The sequence below is a fragment of the Triturus cristatus genome, chromosome 10 (assembly GCF_964204655.1).
Source record: "Triturus cristatus chromosome 10, aTriCri1.1, whole genome shotgun sequence".
In the NCBI taxonomy this organism is placed as follows: Eukaryota; Metazoa; Chordata; class Amphibia; order Caudata; family Salamandridae; genus Triturus; species Triturus cristatus.
The window spans coordinates 552,691,028-552,718,395 of record NC_140593.1 but is presented as its reverse complement, the minus strand read 5'-3'; the positions used below and the strand labels follow the sequence as shown (position 1 = coordinate 552,718,395).

The following is a 27,368-nucleotide window of genomic DNA, read 5'->3' as shown; positions in this document are numbered from 1 at the left end:
TCGTGGTGGTTATTCCCACTACTTTATTGTCCCCAAGGAGGACAAGGGCCTGCGTCCTATCTTGGATCTCAGGGACGTCAGCCACTTCCTCCGGAAGGAGAAGTTCAAGATGTTGACACTTGCTCAGGTCTGGTCTGCCCTCGACCTGGAAGACTGGATGGTAGCGTTGGACTTGCAGGAAGCTTATTTTCACATCGCTGTCCTGCCGGCCCACTGTAGTTATCTACGGTTCACGGTAGGCCACGAGCATTTTCAATTTACCGTGCTCCTCTTTGGCCTTACCAGCACCCCTCGTGTGTTCACGAAAGTGATGGCGGTGGTCGCAGCTCATCTGCGCAGGTCAGGGGTTTCAGTCTTCCCCTATCTCGATGACTGGCTGTTGAAGGCGGGCTCGCCCAAGGCAGTCATCTCCCACCTCCAGACTGCAGCCGACCTCCTGCATTTGCTGGGGTTTTCCATGAATGTGCCGAAGTCACACCTCAGAAGCTCCTCCTTCATTGGAGCGGTTCTGGACACAACGCGGTTTCGGGTCTATCTTCGCCAACAGTGAGTCCGGGATATTCAGGTTATGATTCCGATATTTCAGCCTCTATCCCAGGTTTCGGTCAGGATGACCCTGAGGCTTAGGGGCTTCATGGCCTCCTGCATCCTGCTGATCGATCATGCCAGGTGGCATATGTGGACTCTGCAGTGGGACCTGAAGTTCCAGTGGGCGCAGCATCAGGGGAATCTGTCGTATAGCGTCCAGATCTCGGAGGGCACTGGACTTCAATTGCAGTCGTGGTTCACGAACCAGGATTGGGTCAACGGCAGATCCCCTCCCCAACCAGACCACACAGTGGTGACAGACGCATCCCTTCTGGGATGGGGTGGCCACATGGGAGAGGCAGAGAGCGGAGGCCTCTGGTCTCCAGCGGAGTCCGGGCTCCACATCAATTTTCTGGAGCTTCGGGCGATTCGTCTTGCACTAAAAGCATTCCTTCCCTCTTTCCGGGGAAGAGAAGCACAGGTGTTCACAGACCACACCACCGCCATGTGGTACTGCAACAAACTGGGCGGGGTGAGTTCGTGGACCCTATGTCAGGAGGCCCTCCGCCTCTCGACATGGCTGGAGCATCAGGGCCTTTCCCTGGTGGTTCAACACCTGGCAGGTTCTCCGAACGCCAGGGCGGACTAACTCAGCCGCAGGTGCATGATGGATCATGAATGGCATCTTCACTCGGAGGTGGTGCAAGTCTCTTTCGACATTGGGGAGAGCCTTGGTTAGATCTTTTTGCCACCGAAAAGAACGTGCAATGTCAGCAATTCTGCACGTTGGAATTTCCAAGGCGGCACTCGCTAGGTGACGCTTTTTATCATGAGTGGAGTTGTGGTCTGCTGTACGCCTTTCCGGCAATACCACTTCTGCCCACAGTGCTGAAGATCGGGCGTGACCGGGCCCAAGACATCCTTGTGGCTCCTGATTGGGCAAAAAGAGTCTGGTAGCCCGAGCTGCTCAGCATGGCCATCGATCTTCCGACCCGTCTGACCCTTCGGGAGGATCTTCTGTCGCAGCAGCAGGGGACGGTCCTCCACCCGAACCTGTCCTGCCTCCAACTCCTTGCGTGGAGATTGAGCAGCGGCAGTTGACGTCTTTTGACCTGCCTCCCATAGTCTGTGATGTCATCTTGGCAGCCAGGCATCCCTCCAGTAAGACGGTATACGCCTGTCGGTGGAACAAATTTCTGGCATGGTGCACAGCAAAGGCTGTGGATCCCCTCTGCCTCTTTTTCTGAGGTTCTCTTGTTCCTCTTTTCTTTGGCCCAGCAGGGCTCTGCTCTGGGCACTATCAAAGGCTATCACTCGGCCATTTCTTCCTTCCTTCGGCTTCCAGTTCAGCCTTCTCTTTTCAAGTCCCTGGTTTTCAATCGTTTCTTAAAAGGCATAACTCATCTCTTTACTCCTATTCCTTTCATTATGCCTCAGTGGGACTTGAATCTGGTTTTAGCTTATTTAATGTGCGCTCACTTTGAGCCGCTTCATAACTGTCCTTTGAGAATTTTAACGCTTAAGACTGCATTCCTGGTTGCCATCACATCTGCCAGAAGAGTGAGCGAGCTCCAGGCTTTCTTCTCAGCCTCCTTTCCTGTCTGTCCATCTGGACAAGGTAGTTCTCAGGACGAGTCCATCCTTCCTGCCTAAGGTTGTCACTGCCTTTCACATTGGACAGACCATCACTTTGCTCACCTTCTTTCTGCCTCCGCCTCCTTCGAAAGAGGAGGAGAGTGTCCACTGTCTGGACCCAAAAGTTTGCTTTCCTTTTATTTGGATCGCACCAAACGTTCTGGGTGGATGACCAGCTCTTTGTTTGGTACGTGGGCGCCAAGAAAGGTCGGGCCGTACACAAGCGGATTATCTCCCGGTGGGTCGTTTTGTGTATCCAAGCCTGCTATTCTCTGCCAAAGAAGGACCCTCCAGCGGGGCTGCATGCCCATTCCAGCAGGGCGACGGCAGCAACTACTGTTTTGGGGGCGAGGAGTGCCTCTCAATGACATCTGTCAGGCAGCTACATGGGCTTTGTTGCACACATTTACCAAACACTACTGCCTTGACAGCCAAGTCCGGAGAGACGGCTTCTTTGGCCGTTCTGTTCCCCAGGACCTTCTGGTGTGATCTTGGTTCGCAGACCAACTTCCGGGGTTGGTACTGCTGGGGTATCTATTCTAAGGTAAGGAATCTATAAATAACGTTTTTCTTTCAGATGAACAAGTTACTTACCTTCAGTAACGATATATCTGTAAGAAACATTAGTTAGTTATAGATTCCTTACCGCCTCACCCATCCTCCCCGTTCTGCAAAATGATTTCTAGGGTTAAGGATATCCTTTCAGGGCCCTAGTTCTGTGCACCAGTGGTTAGTGTGTTGCATGGCTCTGCGTTTCTGGCGCAGAAAGTCGTGTACAGAATGGACGTCCGCACGCGTGGGCGGCGTCTAAGTAGTTACTGCAACTTCATCCCGGCAACACAACGCCAACGAGGAACGCTGAGCCAACCGACGCCACCTTCCGACGCGCTGAGGTACTGCTGCCGAAAAACTTTCCAGATCCAGTCTGGCGCCTTGGGGTAATTCTAAGGTAAGGAATCTATAGCTAACTAATTTTTCTTACAGATATATCGTTAATGAAGGTAAGTAACTTGTTCAATAATATCAATGTTTTTAATATAGTTTTCAATAATATAGTGGTTAAAAATTTGTTTTTGAATTATTGGAATGTTTTAATTATATATTCATTTTACTATTGTTTATATAAAGGTTTTTTTTTAAAATAGATTGACATTTTTAAGAAATGTAGAATTTTTAATTGAATTTTTTGTAATTTATAGTTTTGTAGTGGGTTGTTGAGCTCATTGGGAAAAAGGGTGGAAATTAAGTTAATTAGTTAATAATGATGAATTATTTAATACATTTATTTCAATTTTTATGGATATTTTATAATGTAAATTATGTACTATTGATTTATTTTAGTTATATGTTATTTGTGGGCTATGTTTGTAGTGGTATAGGGTGGAAAGTTAATTAAAAAATGATTAACAATGAATGGTTAATTGTTAAGTAATTAATTTTATTTATGTAATTTTTGGAATACTTATTCATTTTACTTATATTTTAGTTGCAGGCTGCTAGAGTTGTAGGGGTCTAGGGTGAGAATTTAAGTAATTTTTAAAATGTGTTAATTTTTAATTATTTAATTCTTTTTTGACTATGTAATATACTGTTGTGCTGTTTGAAGTGGGAATAGTAAGTATTACCCCTCAGCAATCCAATGCTTTATTTACGGTTGCAGAAACTAAAATTGGAATAGCATATTTTACTCCTGCAAGGCCCAACACTTTTCCTACTATTGCGCTGACTGGAGCGTAAATAATACATTTCACTCCTACGAAATCCAATGCTTTCCCTACTGTTGCACAGACTGGAATGGAAATTTTAATAATGCCCCTCAAGTCCAACGCTTTCTCTATTGTTGTGCTGACTGGAGTAGGAATTGTACATTTCACCCTTCTGTAATCTAATGTTTTCCCTGCTGTTGCCCTGTTTGGAGTAAGAATAGTAAATGTAACCCCTCTGAAGTTCTACTCTTTCCCTTCTGTTATGTTGTTTGGGCTGGTAATAGTACATTTCACCCCACCAAAGACCAGCGCTTTCCCTATTGCTGCACAGGTTGGAGTGGGAATAGTACATTTGACCCCTCGAAGTCTAACGCTTCCCCTACAGTGGAGCTTTTTCTGATATTTTTGAACTTGCCATTATAAGAATAGGATCACAATATTGTGGTAAACAATACTTTTGACACAATGTTTTTGTCAACGATATTGTTTACAATATTGTGTCCGTGATCCACTGTAAGGGCATAATCTGGTCACTCGCAATGCCCTGACCAGAATCTCCCAATTGCATAGTTGCAAGCCATTCCAAAATAAAATTTAAGATCAATGAAATATGAGGGAAATGTCCCAGCATAAAAGTCCAAAAGTTGTTTAACACGCTTAAAAGGCCCTTAGAGCCTAACCAAATGACCTTAGCTTTGGAAAGGTACAGAAAACTGATCTCTTTAACAAGCATTAGATTAATCTGAGGATGGGTGTGATGTAAGCTGTGCACGCATAATTAGCACAGTACCCAATCTCATGTGGCTTGTTTATTTCCTGTGCTTACCTCAAAGGTCCGACACCTTTCCCTCCTCCCCCTCCCAACTGAACAGCAGCTACTCTGGTGCATCTTTCTGCTGAATGATCTATTTAATAGTACTGAGTACACAAGGCTTGATAAGATGGGTTATTGTACGTTAGATAGGTACATGAATGGCCTCACCTGGAGCAGATACAGCTTCCAGCTCAGCCTTAGTGACGCTGTCTGTCTGCCAAGGAACCCCCATTGCATTAATATTCTATTAAATATATAGGTGTCCTGACAGAAAAGACTCCACACAATCCTCATTTAATGGGTCTAGAGTAGATTAGAAAGATACCAGGCACCCAGCGAGTCCAGATCCCAAGTGATGGCCTAAACTTATGTGAACGTCAATACCCACAACATCCATTAGAATGCCCGGAACAATGACTTACATCTCAGAAAACACAGCTTGAAAGAATCTCGGAATTAGGGCCTCAACGTCCTAGGCTCAAAATGTTTAAGTTCACCTTCCTGTCATCATCTGTCAGAAGTGGAAGAGCCACATTTGATAGTGTTTGTTGGCTGATAGTGGCAGTAAACAGTAGAAATTTGTAAACATTAACCGGCAGTACTGTATGTGGAATACTGGCTGGCAACTATCATGGACTGTTTTCTTTTTGTTCACAGAATGGATTGTCACAAATTAAAAGTGGAATGCAAGTTAGGAATCCTGGATAGTTGCTCCTTGCTGTGGAAAGGTTGACTACAATGTGTTGTGTTGGTCTACAAATAAGGGCAATACGAGTGAAAAGTAATCTGGACTTTATTTAAATGTAGTAAAACCATCATATGGCAGCCAACCCTTACACAGCCAGGAGCCACTGCCCAATGCTGGATGCTTAACTTGCATTCCACTTCTACTCTAACACTTTGGTTCTGCGTTTCGAGCTAGGTGCAGCTCATTCTTCTTCCTCCTTTTATCTAGTCTTAGCACTCAGTCTCTCAGGTCTAGGCCCATTCAGTCTCTCACCAAGCTCATAGTCGCCGCACGATACTGCACTCTTCCCTCTTACTGCAGTAGGATCTCACCGGTGGAAATCTCATCAGGAGCCATGTGGCATCTGACCACACAGCACATCACTCTGAAGGTCACAGCAGGAGTGGAACCTTCTGATGGGGCCCCTCTTCTGGGTAGTGGGCTCAAGTTCCCAGTTCATTCCAACGCTTCGGTGGATACTACATTCATGTTCCAGCGTACTCCTGCACAACGATGAGTCACCTGGTGCTTCTTCTTGATGGCGATGGCTACACACCGGCAGATGACGGTTCTTTGGCACAACGAATGCCAGGTACTATCTTTGGCATACAGTACCTCGAGGCGATGACCTAAATTCTTCCAAAAGTGGCCCCAAGGCACGTATCAGTGCTGCAATCATGTATTCCACTTGTAGGGCACACGGACAATCAGCTGGCCTTTATCCCAGCTTTAGTGTGGCCTACCACACACGTGCACTGCTCTAGGAGCCTGGTAGATACAATGGGGGTAAATGATGAAGGTTAAAGTGCCCGACCTGGAAGTGCTGCAAGACCTTTGATGCACTTGTTCAGAGAGACTCTGCCGGACCGATATGATGCCAGGGTTGGCGCTTCCTTCCCTCACTCACAGGTAGGCTATCTTGGAACCCAGGACAGTCCAGTGATTCCTCTTTCAAATCCGATTCCAGGCCATGTTCCCATGCCTTTGTGAAGTCGGCTGTCAGTGCAATCCCAACCCTTGCTGCATAGTCATCCCTAAGTACTCTGTGAGTACCCCTCCTGTGTAGAAGAGACCATACCAATGAACAATGATGGGTCTTGAGATTCCATTTTTATACTGGTTTTGCAGCTGCAGGATGTGCATTCCAGGTCTGCTTCCATGAAACCGGTTTGGGTCCTGGCCAGGCCACCTTCCAAGCTTGTCCTATTTCTGCAAGGATGCTCTGCCCAGCAAGGCACTGTGCAGGTGGAGTGGCCACAATAGAATTACTAAGAGGTGGGAGCAGGCCACATTCAATTATTTACAACCCCTCCTCACAGGGATCATTTAGAGAGGCAAGAATCTGTGCCCCATCAAAAGGCTCCTTTCCCTATTAACAGATACTGGAGGCCTCATCCTTTATCTCAAGCCATCTTCCTACTGGCAGCTGCAGTCAGTCACTTACAGCCCCATGTATCAAGAAGGGCCCTGGCACGTCTAAGGAAAGCCTGTCTTCTCTTTCCTCACTATAGCATCTGGTGCTCCCCTCCCATCTCGGAGACGCCATCAATACATGTGCTGTTTGGAGAAAGCAACCACTCCTCCATCTTGTACTCTGGTCTAGGCTGTGGGCTTTCAAAATGGAACCCAAAAGCCTTTATCACTCATGCACAGCACACTGTCACGTTTAGTGCACATATACCAAGCATAGGATGTCCCATTCTAGATTCTGGGTTCATTGTGAGCTGTGGAACTTTGTATGAATGAGTCTGTAAGTGCATTTATGTGCCACACAAGCTTGTCACTATAATCCACCAACCATGGTACGCTGCTACCACTGCGCTCCATGCACCAACCCTGCGCCAGAAACCGTATTCTCTTGCCATTATGAGGACAAATAATGTATAAGTTTGTGGTGCATATTGTGGTGGAAATGGATCTGGCAAATCGAGGTATGTGGAGGGAGGGTGAGATAAGGCAAATATAGTGGGGAATGGTAAATATTTGAGTGTGTGACGTCAGTGAGTTTAAAGGTGAATTTATAGGTGAGATGTATTTCTCCCACATACATTTTTTTCAGTAAACTAATCGCAGACATTTTATTTCTAACTACGCTCAGTTTGTAACATTATTCAAACATCCTATGATTTAATGATTACTTCAAAGGGTGACCACAAAAAAACAAACCCTTAACTTGGTCTCTGGAATCTATTGCTAGGAATATATTGTATCCGCCAAAAACAATGGGAGAAGGAGGGGGATTGTATGCATGCATGCTTGAAACGTGTCAGTATGTGTGTACACCTTGTTCTTCAGTATTAGATCCCTGAGAAGCCATTACAATTTCTCTGTGCAGGTACATAAACCCCAGGAAATGTAGCTAGAGTATTTACTGATATTCTCAACTATCTCTTAGCATTATTACTAGTCGGAGATATTGTGTTCCTGGTGCTGTCTCAGGGCTAGTTAGGTGTAACTACAAGTGAGTATGTTTTTCTTCTTTTCTGAGAAGACATGGTTGGAGACCAATAATTGCTCTACCAATTAAATGTGAAGAACTTTGAAGAACATGGCTTTATTTGTAACTCAAGCTAGTCTTGTACACTGGGGGTCGAGTACAAAAATTTCTCTCTGATATTATTTATTATGTACTCTCTATGTAATGAAATGCCAGACATTGTGAAGCTTTCATTTATGTTTTGTTTTAGTCATGTTGTAAAGCATATGAATACCTTGGCTTCATCATGGAAAAAGAGCAATCCTATCAAGACGCATCCATTAACTATGAATTGGCATGGAAATACAGCAATGAATCAAACCCAACAATTGGTGAGTTATGAAAACACATTTTGCTATTTTTATTCACATAGTCTTACTTTTGTCAAAGTGATGTTGCTGGTGGAGATTTTTTGGCAGATATACATCATAAAAATAAAACGTTTTAATATTGATTTGTCAGAACTCGCCATCGTAGCAACCTCTTCCAGCACCAAAACATGCTTTGACCAAAAATTAGGAATGTGTTGATAGAAAAGGAGTTATTGGTTTGAAAATGGGGGTCCCTTACCAACTTAATAAATACATCCTGGTTAGGTCTCAAAACAAGTCTGAGAAGCTCTGCTCAGCCCCTAGTAGAATGCCACAAGAAGGCAGTTCACCAGAGAAATGCATGGTAAGTTCGACGAGTATCAACATTTTGAAGTAAAGAACACAACAAAATAAAATTCTGAAACCAGTTTAGAGAAAAAAAGAATGATTTAACGAGACATCAAGATCATTACAATTGATGTGGAGAACTGGAGTTATGAAAATGGAGAACTGGAGTTATGAAAATGGAAAGTGTTAAGACAAAAAGCACCTAGAAAAAGTAAAGTGGCTTTAAAAAGCTACAGTTTTTGTTGACTGGGACTGAGGCATGATTTTAGGCCAAACGCGATGGAGCGGAGGTCTGATATTCCAAGCAGGTTGTCCCGGTCATAGTTTTTCCCTTCAGACTTTTTCTTTTTTCATAACAGTCAAAGTCCTTTAGCAGGGCAAGGTCCAAGATAATGGCTGTGAGGGTCCATCAAAGTCAGATACGTCATCATTCACCACCTGATGAGGCCGTTGGTTTTGGTGCCAAAAGCTCCAAGCAGGATAAGGCTGGATTTTGTTGTTGCCGGGCTTTAACCTTCGACCTTTTTCAGTAATGTGAGAAGTTGGCCTGGTATATGATGTCCACTAGTTAAAGTGGGCACCTTGCACCAGTCCAAAGAACCCTTATGGTGATTTAAGAGATCAAAGATAACCTTAGAAAGCTATTCAAGTGGTAGCTGTGGAGAGCAGCCTTCAGCCTTAATCTTGAAGGACTGTTAATCAGCTTGTTTTACCAGAATGCAACCTTATTGTATTGGTTAAATGAAAGGAGAACCACACAGTAGTTATAAGAATAGATATTTATTATTATAACACCTTAAATATGTCACAGTATCTGCTACACGCAGATAAACACAAAGCGCACAATTCTTTAGCACAGAAGCAATCGTAAGTAGCACTAATACACAGTGGGCTCCAGGGAGGAGACCAAACCATATGCTAAAATAGTGGTATAAGACCCACGACTTGAGTCAAGACAGTGTCTAGAGTGTGTAAAATCACTGGGACCTCAAGGAACCACTCAAGGTGAGTACATAGGGACCCCGCGGAGGACGGGTGCAGTGTGAGGACACGACCGCGTGCTACGTGCAATTCAATGGGAGAGTCGTGGTTGCAATTTTTAAGTTAAAGGACCTTTCCCAGTGGATTACAAGGAAACCATTTGGAACATAGAAGGTTGGTGAGCCACCCCACCCGTGGATACCGAAGTACCAGAGTTACCTATCCCAGGGAAGCCGGCTGCTTAGGTCTGAAGTGTCGTCGGAAACCACCGTCTTTCGCAATGGGAGTCTTCAAAGAAATGCCACTGCTGGTCCTGGGAGGCATGGCTTGGCAGTTCAGGCTGGACTGTTCCCATGAGGCACAGGGTCAGACTGATTTGCATATGGCCATGTCTGAACTGGGGTGGCAGAGTGGGCTAAAGAACGGTGATGGATCAAACCCGGATCTGTTGACTGGGTGTGAGTGTTTGATTGGTTCTGATGCTCCGTCCATCACCACCCCCTTTTGTACCGCTTTGGTCGCCATAAGTTGGCAGGGTATGCTCAGACGTGAGTCCCTTGCTCACTTTGCCACTGGATTCAAGCAAGCCTGGCTGAAGACGACTGAAATGCCAGAAACCGGTCCTAGGAAGCTTGTTTCCGTTCCAGGGAAGGCATGGCTTGGCAGTTCGGGCTGGACTGTTCCCATGAGGCACAGGGTCAGACTGATTTGCATATGGCCATGTCTGAACTGGGGTCGCAGAGTGGGCTAAAGAACGGTGATGGATCAAACCCGGATCTTTTGACTGGGTGTGAGTGTTTGATTGGTTCTGATGCTCCGTCCATCACCAACCCCTTTTGTACCGGAAAGAAGAAAAGTGTCCGGTGGAATCCGCAGGTGGAGTCTTGATGGAAGGAACCTGAAAGCAGAGGGGACAGAGTCTGGGTCACTCCGGAGTGACCAGGGGCTCGGTAGACAAATGCCCACCGATGTCGGGTGCTTCAGGTGCAGGAACTAGGAGACGTTGAGGACAACCAGGAGCCAGATGCGAGCTTTTGCACGAAGGATGTCGAGTGCTGATGGGTCGGTGTCTGCCGGGAGCACCAACAAGCCTTGGCAGCAGCAACCCATGAAGGTCAAAGATGGGTACGGTCTGGCCCAGCAAGACTGAGAAGACTCACCACAGCAAGGGGAGTCAGAGCAGACCTGGAGCAACCAGGGGAGCCCAAGAAAAGCAGTGATGTCCCACAACTGGACCCACAGGCCGAAGGCACAGAATTCGCGAGGGGAACTCTATCAGTTTCACAAACCAACAGCTTGCAGGGCACACAGTGCGAGGAGGCCGAAGTCCTTTGTAAGAAATGTGCGCAGACGTGAGGGCTATTGTCTGCCAAATGCACGAAGTTGGGGAACACCAAAAGCATATGCAATTGCAAAAGTACGCAGTGCACAGGGTTTCGGGTTATGCGGTCCCCACGAGGGATACTGGCCTCAAACTTGGTGAGAGGCAGCTCGACCTCACGGAACGTAGGTTCCCACCTCCAGTGTTGCTGGAGCCTTCGGAGTGCGCAGGAGCTCAGGATCAGCAGACCTGTCAGTTGCGTTACGGTGCCTGCAAACGCAGGGGAGTGACTCCTTCACTCCAAGGGAGAAACTTCAGTTGTCCCTGATGCTCCACAGGTCCTGCATGGAGCCTGTATGGTGCACAGGCCCAGACGATCCACATCGAATCTAGGGTCCTACAGCCAGGTAAGATCTTTTGTATCCATGGGAGGGGGTTGAACAGATTCAGGGGACCCTCCCAGTGGAGGGTCAGGACAGGGGGGTGATTACACCCATGTTCTTTGTCCAGTTTTGTGCCAGAGCTGGAGCCAACGGCTCACAGAACTGGTTTGAAGTGGACTATGCACAGGGACACCAAATGTGCCCCTCGTGCAGACTTTCAGGCACTTTGGCAGTGCACCCACCCAGCTCCAATACACTAAATCCTGTCTGGAAGGTGGTCACATCTCCCTGTGACAGGATGCCTATTGTGCTGCCTTCCTCTGCTCGAGATTGGCTAAGCAGCAGGAGGGCAGAAATGTATCTCTGGTTGGCAGCATCCATTTAGTGCTGTCCGGGTTGAGAAGGCTGGTACCCGGAAGACTATCGATCCACGAAGCTTGCTTCTAAGGGGTGGAATCATACCTCCCACACAGAGTTACCGGTGTGGAAGTATAATTCCAAGGTGATCATGTTTTGTTTCAGCCGTTTTTGAGACGGCATTTACCACGAGGTTATAATGCACCTCTACCTATATGTCTGGCTGTGTCACAGACAAACTGGGAGAATGGTCTCCGAAGGCTGCAGAGGTGCCCTGCTCATGCAGGTGCATCCTCTCACGTAAAACCCAGCACCCTGCCTTCAGGATTGGGAAGGACTGCTATAGGGGTGACTTATAGGTTTTAAGTGTAGTGACCTATAGATCTAGTAAACCTATATCTATTGTAAGTGGTGCATGCACCATCTTAAACAGGCTGCAATGGCAGGCCTGTAGTTCCATTTTGCATGGCCTCTCATGGGTGGCATAATACATGCTTTAGCCCATGGGGGGCCTCTGGGGTACCTATTCACTGGGTACATCTGTACCATATACTAGAGACTTATAAGGGTACCCAAGGATCCAATCTGGAGTGTACCTAAGTACATGTCAATACATTTTAAGGAGAAAGCTGATAGACTGGGGTCCTGAGTATCAGCATCCAGTCAGACTAGTCAAAAGAGTGTAACATCAAGCAAAAAGTGGGGATAACCATAAGAAGCAGGTCCTAATTTCCTACACAACCCCCCACTCTCAAACGTAAGGTGAGGAGACTAACCTTGCCCAGTTGAGTCTTCATTTTCTAAGTGGAAATATCTGGAGAGTCCATCTGCATTGGCATGGTTACTCCTAGGTCTATGTTCCACTGTATAGTCTATCCCCTGTAGGGAAATGGACCACCTCAAAAGTTTGGGGTTTTCACCCTTCATCTGTTTTAGCCATAAGATGGGCTTATGGTCTGTCTGAACAATGAAGTGAGTGCCAAACAAGTATGGCCTCCGCTTCTTCAGAGCCCAAACCACAGCAAAGGCTTCCTTCTCAATAGCTCACCAACGTTTCTCTCTGGGGGTCAACCTTCTGCTGATAAAAGCTACTGGTTGATCCTGACCCTCTGCATTAAGTTGTGACAACACAGCCCCTACCCCCAACTCAGATGCATCTGTTTGGACAATGAATTGTTTGGAATAGTCAGGTCTTTGCAGAATGGGAGCAGTACACATGGCCTGCTTGAGGTAATCACATGCCTTCTGACAGCTAACTGTCCACTGAACTTTCTTGGGCATTCTCTGAGGTATGATCATTCAAGGGAGTCACTATGGACCCATATCCTTTTATAAATCTTCTGTAATACTCAGTCAGGCCCAAGAAAGCTCTGACCTGAGTCTGGGTAGTGGGAGCAACCCAGTCCATGATGGTCTGGATTTTCCTCTGCAATGGTTGAACCTGACCTCCCCCTATCTGCCACTCGGTGGCCTTGATAGTGAGGCCTGCTTTCTGCAGGGCCTCCAAAACATTCTTCAGGTGGACCAGGTGAGCCTCCCAGGTGGAGCTAAAGACAGCTATATTATCAAGATATGCTGCACTATAGGCTTCCAGGCCTGTAAAGACTTTGTTCACCAACCTTTGGAATGTGGCTGGTGCATTATTCAAGCCAAAGGTCACCACAATAAATTGATAATGCCCACTAGGGGTTGAAAATGCTGTTTTTGGTTTGGCATCCTCAGCTAGTCTGATTTTCCTATATGAAGCAGTAAGGTCACATGTGCTCAAGAACTTGGCTGAGGCCAAAATATCAATTAGTTCAGCTGCCCTAGAAATAGGGTGAGCATCAGTCCTAGTGACTGCATAGAGTCCCCTGTAGTCCACACAAAACCTCATTTCTCTTTTACCACCCTTGGTGGGCACCAGGACCACGGGACTAGCCCCGGGGCGGTCTGAGGGTTCAATCACTCCCAATTCCAGCATCTTTTGGACCTCAGTCCTCATGCAATCTCTAACTTGGTCAGGCTGCCTGTAAATCCTATTTTTAACAGGCAGACTATCACCTGTGGCCACTTCATGGGTACACCAAGTGGACTGACTAAGAGTCGAAGAGAACATGTGCCTGTATTGATTGAGGACCCTCCTGCAATCAGTCTTCTGTTGCTCAGTGAGACTGCCTGCCAAGGCTTCACCATCAAATGAGCCATCTTCAGGGTTCTGTGAGAGGAGGTCAGGGAGTGGCTTACTCTCTTCCTCTTGTCCCTCATCAGTAGCCATGAGCAAGCCCATGTCTGCCCTGTCCACATAGGGTTTGAGCCTGTTTACATGGATCACCCTACTGGGGCTCCAGGGAGTTCCAAGGTCCACCAAATAGGTGACCTCTCCCTTTTGCTCAAGAATAGTATGGGGTCCACTCCACTTGTCTCGGAGAGCTGCTGGGACCACAGGCTCCAACACCCATACTTTCTGTTCCAGCTGATACACAGACAGTACAGCCTTTTGAACATGCCAAGCTTTTTGCAATTATTGGCTTGCCTCAAGGTTTTTGCTGGCCTTCTTCATGTACTCAGCCATCCTGGAGCAGAGACCAAGTACATAGTCCACTATGTCTTGCTTGGGAGGTTTGAGAGGTAACTCCCATCCCTCCTTCACCAAACACAAGAGACCCCTAACTGGATGCCCAAACCAAAGTTCAAAAGGGCTGTAGCTAACCCCCTTTTTTTGGACCTCTCTGTAGGCAAAGAGAAGACAGGGCAACAGGACATCCCATTTTGGCCTAAGCTTTTCTAGGAGGCCCATGATCATGCCCTTTAGGGTTTTGTTGAACTTTTCAACCAACCCATTGCATTGTGGGTGATAGGGTGTGGTGAATTTGTAATTCACTCCCCACTCCTTCCACATTGCTGTGATGTAGCTAGACCTGAGGTTTGTACCTCTGTCAGTTAAGACCTCCTTAGGGAAACCCAGTCTGGGAAAAAAAAACTCCCAGGAGGGCCCTGGCCACCACAGGAGTTGTGGTGGTTCTAAGGGGTATACCCTCTGGATACCTAGTGGCATGGTCCGCCACCACTAGAATATAACTGTGCCCAGATGCAGTTGGAGGGTTCATGGGATCAATTATGTCAATCCCATCCCTCTCAAAGGAAACCCCCACCACAGGTAGTGGTATTAGGGGGGCATTTGTGGCACCACCTGACTTGCCACTGGCTTGACATGTGGTACAGGAGCGATAAAACTCCTTGGTGTCCTCTGACCTGTGAGGCCAGTGAAAGTGTGGGACAAGCCTGTCCCAAGTCTTACTTTGGCCAAGGTGATCTGCTAAGGGAATATCATGTGCCAAGGTGAGTAGGAAACCCCTAAACTTCAGAGGTATGACCAACCTCCTGGTGGCACCAGGCTTGGGGTCTCTACCCTCTGCGTACAGGAATCCCTCATCCCAATAGATCCTGTGGGACCAACTGACACTCCCAGCAGCCTCTGCAGCAGCTTGCTGTCTGAGGAGTTCAAGAGAGGGGCAGGTGTGCTGCTCCTGACTCAGATCTGCCCTGGAAGGGCTTCTTGTCTCCAAGAACTCAACCTGACCAGGATCCAGTTCATCTGAGACAGTTCCTTCACAGGGACTGGGATCATCTCACTCAAGAGACTGATAATCTCTCTGAGCCTAGGGGGAAGACACATCCTTATCCCTCACGCTCCTCCTCTTGGAAGGCACCTGGTCCATTTTTTCAGCATCTAGGGACTATTCAGTGGACATCAGTTTGGCCTGTGACCTGGTCACAGCAAGCACATCTGCAGAGATGCCGAGCCTTGCAGCATGAATCCATAATTCCACTTCAGCCCAGGCTGAACTTTACAAATCATTGCACAATAAGCATTCAACTGGAATGTCTTAGCTAACCACAACTTTCTTTGGGCCAGTTACCCTCCCCAGCTGAAATTAACAACTGCCAAGGAATGATCAGTCCTGGCATTGTTAGCATGGTACTGCATGTACTTCTCACCAAGTATGATCTGATCAGGGTCCACAAGATCAGTTGTCACCATAGTGACACTTGCACCTGTGTCCCTGTATGCCATGGCCTCCTTACCATTAATCAAAGGCTGTTGTGTGTATTTGCCCAGGTTACTGGGACTGACAAATAAGGTGGCAATATCTATGCCACCATCACAGACTAGTTCAGCCTGAGCTGGTGTTCTGACTAGGCCAGAAACCAGCTCTGAGCCCAAGGTTAACCCTACTAATCCCTTGTTCCCTGTACCACCACCTGTACTTGTACCAGGGGGTGCAGTTGCCTTAGGGCAGTGGTGGTAGGAGTATTTTTATTGTCTTTTGGACTATCAGCATTGTTTGTGCAATGGGTCTTTACCTTACAACGGTAAAACCAAGGTTTTCGCCTGCCCCCGATGCAGGTTTTTCGGGCCCTGATGAAGACTTTTGATCTTTACCCTTGTCCCCACCCTTATCTGGAGTTTTCGAATCTTGCTACTTCTGGTCACTACCAGAATTCTGGTTTTTCTACTTCACCCTGGTCCTGACCCACTTATCTGCCTTCTTTCCCAATTCTTAGGAGAAGTCAGATCAGAATCAGCCAGGTATATATGCAACAAGTGATTTTGGCAATTATTAAAGATCTGCTCCCTCATCATCCCATTGTACAATCCCTTGAAATCATTCACTTTGCTGCCAAGTAACAAGCCTTCCAGAGCCTTAATGGCACTATCCACAAAGTCTACTAAGTCCTGATTCTGTGCCTTCTGGGTGTCTCTGAACTTATTCCTGTATAGTTAAGTGGTAAAGCCAAACCCATCAATGAGAGCACTCTTCAGGACTGAATAGTTGTCGGCATCTTCTTCTCTAACAATTAGGAGCTTATCTCTACCTTTGTCAGCAAAGGAGAGCCACAAGATAGCTGCCCACTGCTCTTGAGGGACCCTCTGAACTTTACAGGCCCTCTCTAAAGCAGTTATCCATTTATGGATGTCATCCCCCAACATGGTAAAGAGGGACAATCTTGCTCAGGTTCCTATTGTCAAAAGAATGTTCTTTAACTCTAGGAACACTGTTGCTGCCACCATGGAATTCTAGTCCCAACTTTTTTCTAGCTCTCTGGACTTCTAGGGCTTTCTTGTCTAGAGTCAACTGCTCTTGCCGGAGCCTAAATCTAGCTTTCTCAAATGTATTCAGTTGGTACTCCCTGTCTAAGGAATGGTCCCTCTTGAGTGATGTGACTCTGCAGAGGGAGACCTAGATCTCCTTGGTAAACTCTACACTCTTCCAGGAGGGGTGAAGAGAGTGCCATTCCTCACCATCTCCCTGAAGATCAGAGTTTTCCAGGTGGGAATCATCTTGATCCTCCTTGGTTTGAGTCTAGGTCATAGAAGGTGTCGCCTCCTAACCTGTCCTCATTCCCTGTCCCACCCACTTTCTCCTGTTCAGCTGACCCAGGGGTCTTCCTAAGATCATCTAGCAGCAAGGCCTCTTTGAGGCGGTGGGTATTTGCAGTTCTCCCGGTCTTCAGCTTTCTAGAGGCACACAGGGCTTTACATTTTTGGAATGAAAGCTCACTGTATCTAGAGTGCAGAGAGACACTGGCCTCTCCTTTAGAAGGCATACTAAGTGTGGTGAGATGTTGCACCTACCTAACCTAGTGGGAACTAAACTCTCTGAGGTTGGAGAAAGAAAGGGTGTGCTAGACCCTTGACTCACCCAACCCTAGGTTCAATAGAACTTATTCTAAGCTAGTATTGTATGTACCTAGTACTTAGTGGTTTTCAGTTAATCAATGCAAAGATTTATCTGGTAAAACAATGCAGGCTTGAATCTCAACCACTGCACACCAATGTGAGAAGTTGGCCTGGTATATGATGTCCACTAATTAAAGTGGCCACCTTGCAAGAGTCCAAATAACCCTTATGGTGATTTAAGAGGTCAAAGATAACCTTAGAAAGCTATCCAAGTGGTAGCTGTGGAGAGCAGCGTTCAGGCTTAATCTTGAAGGAATGTTAAGCAGCTTGTTTTACCAGAATGCAACCTTCTGTATTGGTTAAATTAAAGGAGAACGACACAGTAGTTATAAGAATATATATTTATTATTATAACCGCTTAAATACCTCCCAGTAACTACTACACGCAGATAAACACAAATCACACAATACTTTAGCACCGAAACAATGGTTAGTAGCACTAGTACACAGTGTGCTCCAAGGGGGGACCAAACCATATACTAAAATAGTGGTATAAGAACCACGACTTGATTCGAGACCGAGTCTAGAGTGTGTAGAAACACTGGGACCCCAAGGAAGCACCCAAGGTGAGTACGTAGGGACCCCACGGAGGACGGGGGCAGTGTGTGGACACGACCGCGTGCTACGTGCAATTCAATGGGAGAGTCGCGGTTGCAATTTTTAAGTTAAAGGACCCTTCCCAGTGGATTACGAGGAAACCCTTTGGAACCTAGAAGGTTGGAGAGCCACCCCACCCGTGGATACCGAAGTACCAGAATTGCCTATCCCAGGGAAGCCGGGTGCATAAGTCTGAAGTGGCGTCGGAAACCGCAGTCGTTCTCAATGGGAGTCTTCAAAGAAATGCCACTTCTGGAAAGAAGAAAAGTGTCCGATGAAACCCGCAGGTGCGATTCATGATGGAAGGAACCTGAAAGCAGAGGGGACAGAGTCTGGGCCACTCAGGAGTTACCAGGGACTCGGTAGACGAATGCCCACCGATGTCCGGTGCTTCAGGTGCGAAGGAGACCTTGACTCTACAAATGCAGGGACTAGGAGATGTCAATGATGACCAGGAGCCGGATGTGAGCTGTCCCACGAAGGATTTCGAGTGCTGAAAGGTCGGTGTCCAGCTGGAGCACCAACAAGCCTTGGCAGCGGCGACCCACGAGAGGTCAGATGGGTAAGGTCTGCCCCAGCAAGGACCATTGGACTCACCACAGTAAGGGGAGCCAGGGCAGGCCTGGAGCAAGCAGGGCAGCCCAAGAAAAGCACTGTTGTCCTTCAAATGGACCCACAGGCCGAAGGCACAGGAGTTGCGAGGGGACCTCTAGCAGTTTCACAAAGCAACAACATGCAGGGCACAGAGTGAAAGGAGGCTGAAGTCCTTTGTAGGAAATATGCGCAGAGGTGAGGCTATTGACAGCCTAATGCACGAAGTTCGGGAACACCAACAAGCATATGCAATTGCAAAAGTACTTGGTGCACAGGGGTTCAGGTTATGCGGTCCCCAAGAGGGATACTAGCCTCAAACTTGGTGAGACGGCAGCTTGAGCTCAAGGACATAGGAACCAACCTCCTGTGTTGCTGGAGCCTTCTAAGTCCGCAGGAGCTCAGGATCAGCAGACCGGTCAGTTGCGTTACGGTGCCTGCAAACACAGGGGAGTGACTCCTTCACTCCAAGGGAGATACTTCAGTTGTCCTTGATGCTCCACAGATCCTGCACGGAGCCTGTATGGTGCACGGGCACAGATGATGCTTTGGACAGAGAGGGAGATTAGGTCGGGCTCAGTCGAAGTTCAGCGAAATCCAGTGTGTCCAGACGGTCGAAGGTGAGTGGTTTCTTGTTCAGAATCTTGTCCACGTCGAATCTAGGGTCCTACAGTCAGGAAGGCCCTTTTGTACCCACAGGAGAGGGTTGGACAGATTCAGGGGACCCTCCCAGGGGAGGGTCAGGACAGGGGGTTGGTTACAGCCATGTCCTTTGTCCAGTTTCGTGCCAGAGCAGGCACCAACAGCTCCCAGAACTGGTTTGTACAGGACTATGCACAGGGACACCAAGTGTGCCCTTAGTTCAGACTTTCAGGCACTTTGGCAGTGCACCTACCCAGCTCCAATACACGACACTCTGTCTGGGAGATTGTCACACCTCCCTGAGACAAGATGCCTATTGTGGTGCCTTCCTCTGCTCGAGCTTGGCTCACCATCAGGACGGCAGAAATGTTTCTCTGGTTGGCAGCATCCATTTTGTGCTGTCTGGGTCGAGAAGGCTGGTACCGGGAAGACCAGAGACCCCTGAAGTTTGTTTCTTAGGGGTGGAATCGTACATCCCACTCTGTTTGCTGGTGTGGAGGTATGATTCCAAGGTGTTTGATACCAAACACAACATGTTTAATTTCTGCCGTTTTCGAGATAGCAGTTACCGCGAGATTATAAGGCACCTCTACCTATGTCTGGCTGTGTTACAGACAACTTGGGAGAATGGTCTCAGAAGGCTGCAGAGGGGCCCTTGCATGAGCAGAGCCCCTCTGCAGCCTTCGGAGACCATTCTCCCGGGGTGTCTGTGACACAGCCAGACATATAGCTAGAGGTTCATTATAACCTCACGGTAAATGCTATCTCGAAAACAGCAGAAACAAAACATGTTGTGTTTGGTATCAAACCTTGGAATCATACCTCCACAGGTAACCGGTGTGGGAGGTAGGATTCCACCCCTCAGAAGCAAGCTTCGTGGGTCCCTGGTCTTCTCGGTATCAGCCTTCTCAACCCGGACAGCACAAAATGGATGCTGCCGACCAGAGACACATTTCTGCCCTCCTGCTGCTGAGCCAAGCTCGAGCAGAGGAAGGCAGCAGAATAGGCATCCTGTCACAGGGAGGTGTGCCCACTTCCCAGACAGGATTTAAGTTACTGGAGCTGGGTGGCTGCACTGCCAAAGTGCCTGAAAGGCTGCACGATGGGCACATTTGATGTCCCTGTGCATAGTCCAGTTCAACCAGTTCTTGGAGCCGTTTGCTCCTGCTCTGGCGTGAAACTGGAAAAAGGACATGGGTGTAACCACCCCACTGTCCTGACCCTCCCCTAGGCAGGTCCGCTGAATCTGTCCAACCCTCTCCCGTGGGTACAAAAGGGCTTACCTGGCTGTAGGACCCTAGATGTGACGTGGACATGATTCTGAACAAGAAACCACTGTCCTTCGACCGTCTGGACACTCTGGACTTTGACTGGGACCGACTTCGTCTCCCTCTCCGTCAAAAGCATAGTCTGTGCCAGTGCATCATACAGGCTCTGTGCAGAACCTGTGGAGCTTCAAAGACAACTGAAGTATCTTCCTTGGAGTAAAGGAGTCCCTCCCCTGCGTTCGCAGGCACCTTAACATAACTGACCGGTCTGCTTATCCTGAGCTCCTACGGACTCCGAAGGCTCCAGCAACACAGGATGTGGGTTCCTACATTCCTTGAGGGTGAGCTGCCCTCTCACCAAGTTTGGAGCCAGTATCCCTTGCGGGGGACTGCATAACCCGAAACCCTGTGCACCGTGTACTTTTGCAATTGCACATGCTTGTTGGTGTTCCCAAACTTCGTGCATTGGGCTGTCGATTGCCCTCACCTCTGCGCACATTTCCTTCCAAGTACTTTGGCCTCCTCACACTCCGTGTCTTGCAAGCTGTTTGGTGAAACTGCTAGAGGCCCCCTCACGACTTCTCTGCCTTCGGCCTGTGGGTCCATTTGAGGGACAATCCTGATTTTCTTGGGCTCCCCTGGTTGCTTCAGGCCTGCCCTGACTCCCCTTGCTGCGGTGAGTCCTCTCGTCCTTGCTGGGCCAGACCGTACCTTTCTTTGACTGTCTACGTGGGTTGCCACTGCCAAGGCTTGTTGGTGCTCCCACCGGACACCGACCTTTCAGCACTCGACATCCTTCATGGGACAGCTCGTATCCGGCTCCTGGTCGTCCTTGATGTCTCCTGGTTCCTGCAACTGTTGAGTCAAGGTTTCCTTCTTCGCACCTGAATCATCCGACATCGGTGGGCATTCGTCTACCGAGCCCCTGATCACTCCTGAGTGACACAGACTCTATCCCCTCTGCTTTCAGGTTCCTTCCATCAAGAATCCACCTGCGGATTCTACCGGACACTTTCTTCTTTCCAGCAGTGGCATTTCTTTGAAGACTCCCATTGAGAACGACTGCGGTTTCCGATGCCACTTCAGACCTATGCACCCGGCGTCCCTGGGCTAGCTAACACTGGTACTTCAGTATCCACGGGTGGGGTGGCTCTCCAACCTTCTATGTTCCAAAGGGTTTCCTCGCAATCCACTGGGAAGGGTCCTTTAACTTTAAAATTTGAACCACAACTCTCCCATTGAATCGTACGTAGCACGCCGTCGTGTTCCCACACTGCACCCGTCTGCCGTAGGGTCCCTACTTACTCAGCTTGGGTGGTTCCTTCGGGTCTCAGCGATTCTACATCCTCTATACACTGTCTTGACTCGAGTCTTGGTTCTTATACCACTATTTTAGCATATGGTTTGGTCTCCCCCAGGAGCCCACTGTGCATTAGTGCTACTTACAATTGTTTCTGTGCTACAGTATTGTCCTTTGTGCTTATCTGCGTGTAGCAGATACTGTGAGGTATTTAAGGGGTTATAATAAATAAATATTCTTATAACTACTGTGTGGTTCTCCTGTCATTTAACCAATACAATAAGGTTGGATTCTGGTAAAACAAGCTACTTAACATTCCATCAAGACTAAGCCTGAAGGCTTCTCTCAACAGCTACGACTTGAATAGCTTTTATAAGGTTATCTTTGACCTCTTAAATCACCTTAAGAGTGGTTTGGACTGGGGTAAGGTGCCCATTTTCATTAGTGGACATCCTATACCAGGCCAACTCCTCACATTGGTGTGCAGCAATTGGGATTCAAGCCTACATTGTTTTTCCAGAAAATTCTTTGTATTAACTAACAAAAAAACACTGAATACTAGGTACATATAATACTAGCTTAGAATAAGCAAGTTCTACTAAACTTAGGGTTGGGTAAGTCCAGGGTCTAGCACACCCTTTCTCCAGCCTCAGAGAGTTTAGTTCACAATAGGTTCGGTAGGGGCAACACGTCACCACACTTAGTATGTCTTCTAAAGGAGATGCCAGTGGCTCGTGGAACTGTAGATATAGTGAGCTTTCATTCCAAGAATTGAAAGCCCTGTGTGTCTCAAGAAAACTGAAGACAGGAAGAACTGCCAACACCCACGGCTTCATAGAGGCCTTACTGCTAGATGACCTTAGGAAGACCCCTGGGTCAGATGAACAGGAGATGGTTGGTAGGAGTAGGGAATTAGGACAGATCAGGAGGTGACACCTTCTATGACCTATACTCAAACCCTGGCCAAGAGGATCAAGATGATTCCCACCTGGACAACTCAGATCTTCAGGGAGATGGTGAGGAAGACCATAATGGCTCTCTCTTCACCCCTCCTGGAAGAGTGCAAAGTTTACCGAGGAGATCTAGATCTCCCTCTGCAGAGTCACATCACTCAGGGCGGTCTGTAGGGACCTCTGTATCTAGCAAGAGGGACCATTCCTTGCAGAGGGAGTACAACTGCTTGAATTTGAGGAACCTAGATTTAGGCTCAGGCAAGCGCAGTTAACCCTGGACAAGGAAGCACTAGCAGTACAGGGAGCTAGAAAAAAGTTGGGACTAGAGTCCAATGGTGATAGCAATAGTGTCCCTAGAGATAAAGAACATTCTTTTGACAATAGGAACCTGAGCAAGATTGTCCCTCCCTACCATGTGATGACATCCATAAATGGAGAACTGCTTTAGAGAGGGCCTGTAAAGTTCAGAGGATCCCTCAAGAACAGTGGGCAGCTATCTTGTGGTTCTCATTTGCTGACAAAGGTAGAGATAAGCTTCTCACTGTTAGAGAAGAGGATGCTGACAACTATTCGGTCCTGAAGAGTGCTCTTGGTGATGGGTTTGGCTTAACCACTGAACAATATAGGATTACGTTCAGAGACACCCAGAAGGCAAAGAATCAGGACAGGGTAGACTTTGTGGATAGTGCTATTAAGGATTTGGAAGGCTTGTTACTGGTCAGCAAAGTGAATGATTGCAAGGGATTGTACAATTTGATTATGAAGGGGCAGGTCCTTAATAATTGCCAAAATCAGTTGTTGCATCAATACCTGGTTGCCTCTGATTTGACTTCTCCCCAAGAATTGGGAAAGAAGGCAGATAAGTGGGTCAGGACCAGGGTGAAGCAGAAAAAACAGAACTCTGGTGGTGATCAAAAGAAGCAAGATTTTAAAACTCTAGATAAAGGGTGGGTACAAGGGTAAAGATCAAAAGTCTTCAGCAGGGCCCCAAAAACCTGCATCGGGGGGGCTCACAATCCAACAAAGGAAAAGGCAGAGAAAACCTTGGTGTTACTTTTGTACGATAAAGACCCAATGGACAAAATATGCTGATTGTCCAAAAGCCAAGGAAAATCCTCCTACCACCACTGCCCCTAAGGCACCTGCGTCCCCTACCACAAGTACAGGTGGTGGTCCAGGGAACAAGGGATTAATAGGGTTAACCATGGGCTCTGAGATGGGTTCTGGCCTAGTCAGAACTCCAGCTCAGGCTGTACTAGTCTGTGATGGTGGCATGGATATTGCCACCTTATTTGTCAGTCCCAGTAACCGGGGCAAATGCAGACAACAGCCTTTGATCAATGGTAAGGAGGCCATGGCCTACAGGGACACAGGTGCAAGTGTCACTATGGTGACAAACCAGCTTGTGGACCCTGATCAGATCATACTTGGTGAGATGTACCAAGTGACCAATGCTAACAATGTCAGGACTGATCATTCCTTGGCAGTTGTTAATTTCGGCTGGGGAGAGCTAACTGGTCCAAAGAAAGTTGTGGTGAGCTCAGACCTTCCAGTGGAATGCTTATTGGGCAATGATTTGGAGACTTCAGCCTGGGCTGAAGTGGAATTAAGGACTCGGGCAGCAACGCTGGGCATCTCTGCAGATGTGTTTGCTGTGACCAGGTCACAGGCCAAACTGATATGCACTGAACAGGCCCTGGATTCTGCAAAAAATGGACCAGGTTCCTTCCAAGAGAAGGAGCAGGAGGGTTAAGGCTGTGTTTTCCCCCAGGCTCAGAGAGAGGATCAGTCTCTTGAGGGAGATGATCCCAGTCCCAGTGAAGGAACTCTCTCATATGAACTGGTAAATGATCAGTTGGAGTTCTTGGAGACAGGGGGCCCTTCCAGGGCAGATCTGAGCAGGAGCAGCAAACCTGCCCCTCTTTTGAACTCAGTCAGCAAGCTGCTGCTGGGAGTGTCAGTGGGTCCCACAGAATCTATTGGGATGAGGGACTCCTGTACTCAGAGGGTGGAGACCCCATTCCTGGTGCCACCAGGAGGTTGGTCATACCTCTGAAGTTTAGGGGCTTCCTACTCACCTTGGCACATGATATTCCCTTAGCAGATCAGCTTGGCCAAAGTAAGACTTGGGACAGGCTTGTCCCTCACTTTCACTGGCCCCACATATCAGAGGACACCAAGGAGTTTTGTCGCTCCTGTACCACCTATCAAGCAAGTGGTAAGGCAGGTGGTACCACAATGGCCTCCCCTAATACCACTACCTGTGGTTGGGGTTCCCTTTGATAGGGTTGGGATTAACGTAATTAGTCCCATGAACCCTCCAACTGCATCTGGGCACACTTACATTCTAGTGGTGGTGGACCATGCCACTAGGCTAGGTATGCAGAGGCTATACCCCTTGGAACCACCACAGCTCCTGTGATGGCCAGGGCCCTCCTAGGAATTTTTTCCAGAGTGTGTTTCCCTAAGGAAGTCCTAACTGACAGAGATACAAACTGCATGTCTAGTTACATCACTGCAATGTGGAAGGGGTATGGAGTGAATTACAAATTCACCACACCCTATCACCCACAAAGTAATGGGTTGGTTGAAAAGTTCAACAAAACCAAAAAGGAAATTATCATGGGCCTCCCAGAAAAGCTGAGGCAAAAATGGGGTGTCCTGTTGCCCTGCCTTTTCTTTGCCTACAGAGAAGTCCCAGAAAAGGGGGTTGGCTACAGCCCTTTTGAACTTTTGTTTGGGCATCCAGTCAGTGGTCCCTTGTGTTAGGTGAAAGAGGGATGGGATTTACTTCTCAAACCTTCCAAGCAAGACATAGTGGACTGTGTACTTGGACTCCGCTCCAGGATGCCTGAATACATAAAGAAGGCCAGCAAAATTCGTGAGGAAAGTCAAGAATTGCTAAAAGCTTGGTATGACCAAAAGGCTGTACTCTGTATATAAGCCAGAACAGAAAGTATGGGTGTTGGAGCCTGTGGCCCCAGCAGCTCTCCAAGACAAGTGGAGTGGACCCCATACTATTCTTGAGCAAAAGGGAGAGGTTACCTACTTGGTGGACCTTGGAACTCCCTGGAGCCCCCATAGGGTGCTTCATGTAAACCGGCTCAGACCCTATGTGGACAAGGCAGACTTGGGCTTGCTCATGGCTATTGATGTGGGACAGGAGGAAGAGTCACCCACTCCCTGACCTCCTCTCACAGAACCCTGATGATGGCTCAGTTGATGGTGTAGCCTTGGCAGGAAGTCTCACTGAGCAATAGAAGATTGATTGCAGGAGTGTCCTCAATCAATACAGGCACATGTTCTCTTTGACTCCTAGTCAGACCCCTTGGTGTACCCATAAAGTGGACATAGGTGACAGTCTGCCTCTTAAAAATAGGATTTACAGGCAGCCTGACCATGTCAGGGATTGCATCAGGATGGAGGTCCAAAAGATGCTGGAATTGGAAGTGATTGAACCCTCAAAGCCCTTGGGCTAGTCCAGTGGTCCTGGTACCCAAACCTCACACCCTGGGTGGTAAAAGAGAAATTAGGTTTCGTGTGGACTACAGGGAGCTCAATGCAGTCACTAGGACTGATGTTCATCCTATTCCTAGGGCAGATAAGCTCATTGACACTTTGGCCTCAGCCAATTTCTTGAGCACATTTGACCTTACTGCTGGATATTGTCAAATCGGACTAGCTGAGGATGCCAAACCAAAAACATAATTTCCAACCCCTAGTGGGCATTATCAATTTATTGTGATGCCCATTGGCTTGAAGAATGCACCTGCCACATTCCAAAGGTTTGGGAATAAAGTACTTACAGGCCTGGAAGCCTATAGTGCAGCATATCTTGATGATGTACCTGTCTTTAGCTCCTCCTGGGAGGATCACGTGGTCCACCTAAATACTTTTTTGGAGACTCCACAGAAGGCAGGCCTCACTATCAAGGCCACCAAGTGCCAGATAGGGCAGAGTAAGGTTGTGTACCTGGGCCATCTTGTGGGTGGAGGCCAGGTTCAGCTATTGCAGAGCAAAATCCAGACCATCATGCACTGGTAGTCTCCCACTACCCAGACTGAGGTCAGAGCTTTCTTGGGCCTGACTGGGTACTACAGAAGATTTGTAAAAGGATATGGGTCTATAGTGACTCCCGTGAATGATCTTACATCAAAAAGAATGCCCAAGAAAGTTCAGTGGACAGTTAGCTGTCAGAAGGCATTTGATGACCTCAAGCATATTCACTGCTCCCATTCTGCAAAGTCCTGACTATTTCAAACAATTCATTGTCCAAACCGATACTTCTGAGTTGGGGGTAGGGGCTGTGTTGTCACAACTTAATGCAGAGGGTCAGGATCAACCAGTAGCTTTTATCAGCAGAAGGTTGACCCCCAGAGAGAAACGTTGGTCAGCTATTAAGAGGGAAGCCTTTGCGGTGATTTTGGCTCTGAAGAAGCTGAGGCCATACTTGTTTGGCACTCACTTCATTGTTCAGACAGACCATAAGCCCCTCTTATAGCTAAAGCAGATGAAGGGTGAAAACCCCAAACTTTTGGGTTGGTCCATTTCCCTTCAGGGGATGGGCTATACAGTGGAACATAGACCTGGGAGTAACCATGCCAATGGAGATGGACTCTCCAGTTATTTCCACTTAGAAAATGAAGACTTAACTGGGCAAGGTTAGTCTCCTCACCTTACGTTTGAGGGTGGGGGGGGGTTGTGT

General features: G+C 47.7%; 1 protein-coding gene across 2 annotated transcripts in view; it reads left to right on the top strand.

Moving 5' to 3' along the window:
* LOC146789708 (tetratricopeptide repeat protein 21B-like) overlaps nt 1-27,368 on the top strand; it is a 576,531-nt gene that overhangs the window by 495,802 nt on the left and 53,361 nt on the right. For both annotated transcript variants that reach the window (XM_085632041.1, XM_085632042.1), the window contains exon 27: nt 8,098-8,218. In XM_085632041.1, the coding sequence (XP_085488167.1) occupies nt 8,098-8,218 (121 nt within the window). The remainder of the gene's footprint in view (nt 1-8,097; nt 8,219-27,368) is intronic.